Consider the following 10,556-nt stretch of genomic DNA (forward strand, 5'->3'; position numbering starts at 1 on the left):
TTATGCAAGGCAAAGAATAACAATGAAACTCGTGCTTTAGATTTCTGTGGTAGAAGTCGAAGGAATTGCCTACAATACGGTGTCATTCAGACCAATTGGAAAAAAAGAGAAAGGCTGAAGAGAAACATATGTGTATAATGTTTTCCAATTCATTACCAATTAATTATCACCCTTTCCAACACTATTATAACCAAGCCATTTCAAATGTTATGCCCATGTCAAGGCCACACTCCAACAATGGGAAAGAGGGCCAATGGATCCACACATTCCATAGAGTACGACATGGACGTCCACTACGTCACTAATGAAAAGTGGGTTTCATATGAATACATTCCCTCAGTGTCAGTGAAACCTTACGCACTGAACAATCATGAGGCCATTTTGTCCACAAGACAGGGAGACTTGAGAGAGGGCAATGAACCACGCTATTGTCTCTATTGTCTATGGGTCTCTCATTATCAGGGTGAACTGGGTCCATTCTTCCTTATCATTGTGCCAGGGCAGACCATGGCCTCTCTAGGTAGTTGCGGTCGACATACAGTACACACAGAGATAACGTCTCTCTTCCCTCTGACTTCCACGAATCAGCCTTATCAGTGAGTGAGCGACGTCTGACCCCGAACAGTCCCCCACGGCGCTAAGGAGTGCCAGAGTACACACATAACACACCCTCCTCTCAGCACAGCCGACCCCAATGACCCCAGAGATAACCCCTCCCACCAGTGGTGTTAGGGGCGGTTCCCAGTCCTCTGGAAGTTACAGCAGGCTGTTGCTGTTACTTTGAGGTAAGAGGTAGAGCTTTGTCATTGTTCAGCTGCAAATTCACTGTCTCAATGCCATTTTTCAACGAATGAACGAATGAACGTAGAGACAGAAGGACGGATGGACCGACGAATGAATGAACGGATGGATGAACAGCGAGACATACTGATGGAAGGATTAATGGATGACTCCTGGGACAGAGCCGCTCTGTATTTTCACTCCAATGTGAGAAAGGAGGACGGAGACAGTTTAAGGGAAATGTAATCAAAGGACAAATGAGTGTGCCTCTGAAGAAGGCATTGTGCAGTTACCTCAGAAGCACTTGTATCTGTCTTTCTCTCTCTCTCTATCTCTCGCTCTCTTTCACTGGACAGATAAGGGAGAAGGAGAGAGAGTGCTTACAGAACTTACACCCAGACAGAGCTCAGAGCAGATCAGGAGAAATCCCTTGCTTCAATTAGGCATTCTCTTCCTTTCTCTCCTTTTTTCTCTCCTTCCCTTTTTTCCCCGACACCTGATTAGAAATGTATTGTGGAGCGCTCTGGCAAAAGAGAAGGAGGCAAGCAAAGGAGAGCGAGAAAAGGATAAAGATAATCTACAGGCTTAGGATGTACATCATTGAGTCAAACCAGGCCAGAAATGAATGCAGAGAACGGAGAGGAAAGAGGAATCCTTTTCCGACTTAGCCGCTAACAGTGGTGGTTGAATATAGCAGAGAGACATCTGAAGGGTTCGATCATGATTTTCCTCCAATTTCAACCCAAAATGTGTAGTGTCCAAGAGTACTTGTAATGGTTGCCATCATACCAAAAGACAGAGGATATCTGCACACAGTTTAATCGGAGAGTTTAAACGCTTCAACGATTCATGTCGTCTTTGTTGCACACACAGTCTGTCCTATTGTTGGCTACGGTGTCAGGATGCTGGTCAGGGTGAGGGTAGGGGTGGAGGGGTGTCTGGTCGGGGAGAATTGATTCAGTCTTGGGCTGAGACAGGGGTGGAAGGTCGTTGCCTTGACAGTGACCCACAGCAGAGGCGCTGTGTGGTCCCAGGACAAACAGTGTCTCATTAGGCCTTGAAGAGCAGGAGAGCAGCCAGACAGGGTCACACTGGGGGACAGGGATCGATCAGGGACATCTGACACACACACACATTATAACACAAACACATGCGTTACACATACAAGAAAACACACAAACACACACACATACAGAAATGAAAGCAAACACACACACAGTCACATACAGTCACACAAAAAGGCTCCCAAAGACACACACAGTAAGATACATGCAAACACACACACAGACGTCTAAATTAGGGCTGTAAATTGGGGAAGAGGAGAGGCACAGGAGGGGATCCGAGCTGGAGTGGAAGAGTAAAGGTGATCAATACTCTCCGAGATTGTCTCCCATTTCTCTCCACTCAATTGTCATGCTCCCTCCGAGCAATTAAATGAGTTCCCCTCCCCTCCTTGCCTCCCTCCACCAATGCACAGGGCTTATACAGCAGTCATTACCTTTAGTTTTTCGCATTGCCTTCACATCCACACTGTGACAGACCGCGCCACTCTGCATGCTAAAACCTTCAGAAGACAGCACAGGAATAACTGGCTGCTGAAGTGCTTCCATTTTCTGTAAAGATACTCATTTTCCAATGTGGCTGACACACCTACTTATAGGTAGGCTTTGATCAATTGTCTGAGCAGTTACACACGTCTCAATTTGCCACCGCTAAACAGCTTGATGAATGGAAAGTGAGAAACGCATTGGCTCTGTGGGATAAAGGCATTGGCTAAGACGCTCTCCTTTAGAGTTTGTGTCTGCCCATCGTGGGTGCATGCGTGCACGCATTTGTCGGTGTGTGTGTATGCCCTTGTTTGAGCTTGCACCTGCGTGTACATGTGTCTTTGTTGATGTCTGGAACAGACGTCACGCTGTGGCCAAGCTGTGCGCAGTCTAAGAGTGACCTCGCTGTGTCTAACTGGAGATAGCCCAACCCTCGCGCGCATGTGTACGTGTGTGTGTTTGTGTGCACGTGCATGTGTGTTTGTGTGTGTTTGTGTACATGAACACAGCGTGTGGCTATAAACAGACGCGAACAGACACCAGGGCAAGCTGTACACTGGAGGTCAGAGACAGCATAGTGCTACCCAGGACGATAGTGACAGATAATGGTACAAAGTGCTATTAAAGAGGGGATACAGGACATTTGAATTACTCATTGAACTCTATTCGAGTGACATAGATAGAAATAGAATAATTGAGAAAAAATAAGGGAAATGTAAAAATGTAGTACAAGTATATATTATTTATTATAATGAGCTGAAAAACAATGGAATTGTTTTTTCCTGTGTTTGGACAGGGGAAGAGAGGAACCAATGGTCCCTAGTTACAATCCCAACTCTGCCAGAAATAACATTTTTAACAACCAGTATAATCTCCAAAACTTCCTTTTTTTCACATTGGTGAATTTAAGATCCCCTAAATTAATAGAATGATTATTGTAGCATAATTCTAACATAAAGTGCCTTCAGAAAGTATTCAGACTGCTTGAATTTTTCCACATTTTGTTCAGTTAGAGCCTTATTCTAAAATAAAAAAAACTGAAATATCTTATTTACACAAGTATTCAGACCCTTTACTCAATACTTTGTTGAAGCACCTTTGGCAGCAATTACAGCCTCAAGTCTTCTTGGGTAAGACGCTACAAGCTTGACACACCTGTATTTGGGGAGTTTCTCACATTCTTCTCTGCAGATCCCCCCCAAGCTCTGTCAGGTTGGATATGGAGTGTCGCTAAACTGCTATTTTCATGTCTCTCCAGAGATTTTTGATCAGGGTTCAAGTCTGGGCTCTGGCTGGGCCACACAAGGACTTGTCCCGAAGGCACTCCTGCATTGTCTTCGCTGTGTGCTTAGGGTTGTTGTCCTGTTGGTAGGTGAGCTTTTGCCCCAGTCTGATGTCCTGAGCGCTCTGGAGCAGGTTTTCATCAAGGATCTCACTGTACTTTGTTTCCTTCATCTTTGCCTCATGCCTGACTAGTCTCCCAGTCCCTGCCGCTGAAAAACATCTCCACAGCATGATGCTGCCTCCACCATGCTTCACTGTAGGGATGGTGCCAGGTGTCCTCCAGACGTGACGCTTGGCATTCAGGCCAAAAAGTTCAATCTTGTTTCATCAGACCAGAGAATCTTGTTTCTCATGGTCTGAGAGTCTTTAGGTGCCTCTTGGCAAACTCCAAGCTGGCAGTCATGTGCCTTTTACTGAGGAGTGGCTTCAGACTGGCCACTCTTCCCTAAAGGCATGATTTTTGGAGTGCTGCAGAGATGTTTGTCCTTCTGGAAGGTTCTCCCTTCTCCACAGAGGAACACTAGAGCTCTGTCAGAGTGACAATTGGGTTCTTGGTCACCTTCCTGGCCCTTTCCCCTAATTGCTCAGTTTGGCCGGGAGGCCAGCTATCGGAAGAGCCTTGGTGGCTCCATCTTCTTCCATTTAAGAATGATGGAGGCCACTGTGTTCTTGGGGACTTTCAATGCTGAAGAAATGTTTTGGTATCCTTCTCCAGATCTATGCCTCCACATAATCCTGTCCCGAACCTCTACGGACAATGTACTGTCAACTGTGTGACCTTATATAGACAGGTGTGTGCTTTTCCAAATAATTTCCAATTATTTGAATTTACCACAGGTGGACTCCAATCAAGTTGTGAAAACATCTCAAGGATGATCAAGGAAAACACCTCAATTTCGAGTCTCATAGCAAAGGGTCTGAATACTTGAGGAAATAGTTGAGGAAAAAATGATATATTTTTAATATTTACCACTGACAGCAAGTTCAATGCAGTCTTAAATGGAGGAGTCTGAACAGCAGCCACAGACGCAGGTGCTGGAGAAGCTGTAGGTGTTGGAGAAGCTTTGGGGCGCTGGAGAAGCTTTGGGCAATGGAGAAGATTTGGGCGCTGGAGAAGCTTTGGGCGCTGGAGAAGATTTGGGCGCTGGAGAAGATTTGGGCACTGGAGAAGATTTGGGCACTGGAGAAGATTTGGACACTGGAGAAGATTTGGGCGCTGGAGAAGATTTGGGCGCTGGAGCAGCTTTGGGCGCTGGAGAAGATTTGGGCACTGGAGAAGCTTTGGGCACTGGAGAAGCTTTGGGCGCTGGAGATAATTTGGGCACTGGAGAAGCTTTGGGCGCTGAAGCTTTGGGCGCTAGAGAAGATTTGGGCGCTGGAGAAGCTTTGGACGCTGGAAAAGCTGTAGGCGCTGGAGAAGCTGTGGGCGCTGGAGAAGCTGTAGGCGCTGGAGAAGCTGTGGGTGCTGGAAAAGCTGTGGGCGATGGAGAAGCTGTGGGCGCTGGAGAAGCTTTTGGCACTGGAGAAGCTGTGGGCGCTGGAGAAGGTGTGGGCGCTGGAGAAGCTGTGGGCGCTGGAGAAACTGTGGGCGCTGGAGAAGATGTGGGCGCTGGAAAAGCTGTGGGCGCTGGAGAAGATTTGGGCGCTGGAGAGGCTGTGGGCACTGGAGAAGCTGTAGGTGCTGGAGAAGGTGTGGGCGCTGGAGAAGCTGTAGGCGCTGGAGAAGCTGTGGGTGCTGGAGAAACTGTAGGCGCTGGAGAAGCTTTGGGCGCTGGAGAAGATTTGGGCGCTGGAGAGGCTGTGGGCACTGGAGAAGCTGTAGGTGCTGGAGAAGGTGTGGGCGCTGGAGAAGCTGTAGGTGCTGGAGAAGCTGTAGGCGCTGGAGAAGCTTTGGGCGCTGGAGAAGCTTTGGGCACTGGAAAAGCTGTAGGCGCTGGAGAAGCTGTGGGCGCTGGAGAAGCTGTAGGTGCTGGAGAGGCTGTGGGTGCTGGAGAAGCTGTAGGCGCTGGAGAAGCTGTGGGCGCTGGAGAAGCTTTGGGCCCTGGAAAAGCTGTGGGCGCTGGAGAAGCTGTGGGCGCTGGAGAAGCTGTGGGCGCTGGAAAAGCTGTGGGCGCTGGAGAAGCTGTAGGCGCTGGAGAAGCTGTAGGCGCTGGAGAAGCTTTGGGCGCTGGAGAAGCTGTGGGCGCTGGAGAAGCTTTGGGCCCTGGAGAAGCTGTGGGTGCTGGAGAAGCTGTGGGCGCTGGAGAAGCTTTTGGCACTGGAGAAACTGTGGGCGCTGGAAAAGCTGTGGGCGATGGAGAAGCTGTGGGCGCTGGAGAAGGTGTGGGCGCTGGAGAAGCTGTGGGCGCTGGAGAAACTGTGGGCGCTGGAGAAGCTGTGGGCGCTGGAGAAGCTTTGGGCGCTGGAGAAACTGTGGGCGCTGGAGAAGCTGTGGGTGCTGGAGAAGCTGTAGGCGCTGGAGATGCTGTAGGCGCTGGAGAAGCTGTAGGCGCTGGAGAAGCTGTAGGCGCTGGAGAAGCTATGGGTGCTGGAGAAGCTGTGGGTGCTGGAGAAGCTGTGGGTGCTGGAGAAGCTGTGGGTGCTGGAGAAGCTGTAGGTGCTGGAGAAGGTGTGGGCACTGGAGAAGCTGTAGGTGCTGGAGAAGCTGTAGGTGCTGGAGAAGCTGTGGGTGCTGGAGAAGCTGTAGGCGCTGGAGAAGCTGTAGGCGCTGGAGAAGCTGTAGGCCCTGGAGAAGCTGTGGGTGCTGGAGAAGCTGTGGGTGCTGGAGAAGCTGTAGGTGCTGGAGAAGCTGTAGGCGCTGGAGAAGCTGTGGGTGCTGGAGAAGCTTTAGGCGCTGGAGAAGCTGGCCCAGCAGGTCCACTGGTAGAGACCTGTTTCAAATATAGGGGGTAAAATACAGAGACAACATTAGGGCATCTAATTTCAGCAAATCAGAAAATAGAATACATGTTGTTTATTTGAGGCTGATATCCACAGACATATCCACTGATATCCACAGACCTGCATTGGACAGTTCTCTATCTGTAACAATACATAATGAAGACTGTGTTAGAAAATCCCCTGCTGGTGACCCTCTCACAGCGCTCTCAAGCAGCTCACTCCACTACCCATCCCCCACACCCGAAACTGAGAGTCAAGGGGTGATGAACTCTATCTCTCTCTGGAACTTTTCTTAACCTGTTCTGATTGGTTGACAAGATCCCAGCTTGGGAAGGTTGGCTAGCTAGCTAGTTACAGATCTGTCTCAATCGTGTACTATTTGGCCATCACTCTTTTTTTTAGGTGGTTGGCTGACAACCAATACCATCACACCCCTCCATCTTTCGAATGAAGTGTCCTTCTTCCAAAGAATGAGAAGCTATATATGACTGGCTTTTGAAACATGGACATGGAGATGGTGATTGGACATGGTTGACAGCATAAGCTGAGTAAAATAGCGCCATGCTCTACCAACTGAGCTACAGAGGACCACTGAGGACTACATATTACCAAATAAACAAACACTCTTATCCTTAATGGTGACTATTCCTCCTGACATTATTGTTGGTGTTTTTGGGCTGTGGGTCTCGTTCTCTTGTTGTTGTTATTCCTGTTGTTCTCTTGAGGTGTTAAAGGTATGTCCTTTTATTTTCCTCAACATAATCTTTCAATGTTGCCTTGACTGGCAGAGGTGCCAGGGCCTATGATGTCACAAAGCGAGAGGTGCAATGTGGATCTCGAAGTGTGACCGATTCGCCTCCACAGACAAATCGATTAGTGCAGGTTCAGGGTTGAGGCTCAGCGCGCTTTGCATATGGAACCCTTCTCCTTACACAATAGGGGAAGAGGGCTCTGCCAAACAAAGACACACACACACACACATACAAACAAACAGCAAATGCACACACACACTCACACACACACACACACACACACACACACACACACACACACACACACACACACACACACACACACACACACACAAAACAATAGCGGATTCACATAAACTACTAACGGTAGCTGGCCAGTTCAGAGTCCACAGTCAACCAGGCCTTCCCTGCTCTCCACTCGTCATCCCCATCCCCCTGTCCCCCCTCCCCATCTGGCTGAAAGGTCAGTGGGTGTCTGGGAAAGCCGTCTCGGGATCCCCTCCTTATTGAAGGTCACTAGTAGTCAGCCAGCTCTTAAACACAGCCAGGCAGAGGGCCAGAGCTGGAGCTAAAGCCAGGGACAAACACGGACACAGTGCTGGAGCTAGAGCTAGAGTCAGGGACAGACACGGGGCTAGAGCTAGAGTTAGGGACAGGGACAGGCACAGGGCTGGAGCTAGAGCCCGGGACAGGGACAGGGCTGGAGCTAGAGTCATGGACAGGGACAGGGCTGGAGCTGGAGCTGGAGCTAGAGCCAGGGACAGGGACAGACACAGGGCTGGAGCTAGAGCCAGGGACAGGGACAGACACGGGGCTAGAGCTAGAGTTAGGGACAGGGACAGGCACAGGGCTGGAGCTAGACCCCGGGACAGGGACAGAGCTGGAGCTAGAGTCAGGGACAGGGACAGGGCTGGAGCTGGAGCTAGAGCCAGGGACAGGGACAGACACAGGGCTGGAGCTAGAGCCAGGGACAGGGACAGACACGGGGCTAGAGCTAGAGTTAGGGACAGACACGGGGCTAGAGCTAGAGTTAGGGACAGGCACAGACACGGGGCTAGAGCTAGAGTTAGGGACAGGGACAGGGACAGACACGGGGCTAGAGCTAGAGCCAGGGACAGGGACAGACACAGGGCTGGAGCTAGAGCCAGGGACAGGGACAGACACGGGGCTAGAGCTAGAGTTAGGGACAAGGACAGACACGGGGCTAGAGCTAGAGTTAGGGACAGGGACAGGGACAGACACGGGGCTAGAGCTAGAGCCAGGGACAGGGACAGACACGGGGCTAGAACTAGAGTTAGGGACAGGCACAGACACGGGGCTAGAGCTAGAGTTAGGGACAGGGACAGGGACAGGGACAGACACGGGGCTAGAGCTAGAGCCAGGGACAGGGACAGACATGGGGCTAGAGCTAGAGTTAGGGACAAACACAGGGCTGGAGCTAGAGCCAGGGACAGGGACAGACACGGTGCTAGAGCTAGAGCCAGGGACAGGGACAGACGCAGGGCTAGAGCTAGAGTTAGGGACAGACACAAGGCTGGAGCTAGAGCCAGGGACAGGGACAGACACGTGGTAAGAGCTAGAGCCAGGGACAGGGACAGGGACAGACGCAGGGCTAGAGCTAGAGTTAGGGACAAACACAGGGCTGGAGCTAGAGCCAGGGACAGGGACAGGGACAGACACGGTGCTAGAGCTAGAGCCAGAGACAGGGACAGACGCGGGGCTAGAGCTAGAGTTAGGGACAGGGACAGACACGGGGCTAGAGCTAGAGTTAGAGCCAGGGACAGGAACAGACACGGGGCTGGAGCTAGAGTTAGAGCCAGGGACAGGGACAGACACGGGCTGGAGCTAGAGTTAGAGCCAGGGACAGGGACAGACACGGGGCTAGAGCTAGAGTTAGGGACAGACACAAGGCTGGAGCTAGAGCCAGGGACAGGGACAGACACAGGGCTGGCGCTAGAGTTAGAGCCAGGGACAGGGACAGACATGGGGCTGGAGATAGAGTTAGGGACAGACACAGGGCTGGAGCTAGAGCCAGGGACAGGGACAGACACGGGGCTGGAGCTAGAGTTAGGGACAGGGACAGACACAGGGCTGGAGCTAGAGTTAGGGATAGACACAGGGCTGGAGCTAGAGTCAGGGACAGGCACAGGGCTGGAGCTAGAGTCAGGGACAGGGACAGACACAGGGCTGGTGCTAGAGCCAGGGACAGACACAGACACAGGGCTGGAGCTAGAGTTAGGGACAGGGACAGACACAGGGCTGGAGCTAGAGTTAGGGATAGACACAGGGCTGGAGCTAGAGCCAGGGACAGGGATAGACACGTGGCTGGAGCTAGAGTCAGGGACAGGGACAGACACAGGGCTGGAGCTGGAGTCAGGGACAGGGACAGACACAGGGCTGGAGCAAGATTCACGGCCAGGGACAGACATTGGGCAGGAATTCTAAGGATGGAGCAAGAGCTGGAACCAGAGACAAGGCACATACAAGGCTAAAGCTTGATCTGTACACAGTGACATGTTCCACGGGTGATGTGGAGGTAAACCCAGGCCCTGCATGTCCCCAGGCACCCTCATTTGTTGACTTCTGTGATCGAAAAAGCCTTGGTTTCATGCATGTCAACATCAGAAGCCTCCTCCCTAAGTTTGTTTACTCACCGCTTTAGCGCACACTGCTAACCCTGATGTCCTTGCCGTGTCTGAGTCCTGGCTCAGGAAGGCCACCAAAAATTCTGAGATTTCCATACCCAACTATAACATCTTCCGTCAAGATAGAACTGCCAAAGGGGGAGGAGTTGCGGTCTACTGCAGAGATAGCCTGCAAAGTAATGTCATATTTTCCAGGTCCATACCCAAACAGTTCGAACTACTAATTTTGAAAATTACTCTCTCCAGAAATAAATCTCTCACTGTTGCCGCCTGCTACCGACCCCCCTCAGCTCCCAGCTGTGCCCTGGACACCATTTGTGAATTGATCGCCCCCCATCTAGCTTCAGAGTTTGTTCTTTTAGGTGACCTAAACTGGGATATGCTTAACACCCCGGCAGTCCTACAATCTAAGCTAGATGCCCTCAATCTCACACAAATCATCAAGGAACCCACCAGGTACAACCCTAACTCTGTAAACAAGGGCACCCTCATAGACGTCATCCTGACGAACTGGCCCTCCAGATACACCTCCGCTGTCTTCAACCAGGATCTCAGTGATCACTGCCTCATTGCCTGTATCCGCTACGGAGCCGCAGTCAAACGACCACCCCTCATCACTGTCAAACGCTCCCTAAAACACTTCTGTGAGCAGGCCTTCCTAATCGACC

At 51.0% G+C, this 10,556-nt stretch overlaps 1 protein-coding gene across 1 annotated transcript; it reads right to left on the minus strand.

The window, feature by feature from the left end:
• Nucleotides 1–4,595: 4,595 nt before the first annotated feature.
• On the minus strand, nucleotides 4,596–6,931 carry LOC135510122 (uncharacterized). The gene is made up of 2 exons (XM_064930905.1): nucleotides 6,924–6,931; nucleotides 4,596–6,417 (listed from the first exon to the last, which is right to left on the minus strand). Exons 1-2 carry the CDS (start codon nucleotides 6,929–6,931, stop codon nucleotides 4,596–4,598), a joined length of 1,830 nt encoding a protein of 609 aa, XP_064786977.1.
• Nucleotides 6,932–10,556: the final 3,625 nt, after the last annotated feature.

This window comes from Oncorhynchus masou, chromosome 23 (genome assembly GCF_036934945.1).
Source record: "Oncorhynchus masou masou isolate Uvic2021 chromosome 23, UVic_Omas_1.1, whole genome shotgun sequence".
Taxonomy (NCBI): domain Eukaryota; kingdom Metazoa; phylum Chordata; class Actinopteri; order Salmoniformes; family Salmonidae; genus Oncorhynchus; species Oncorhynchus masou.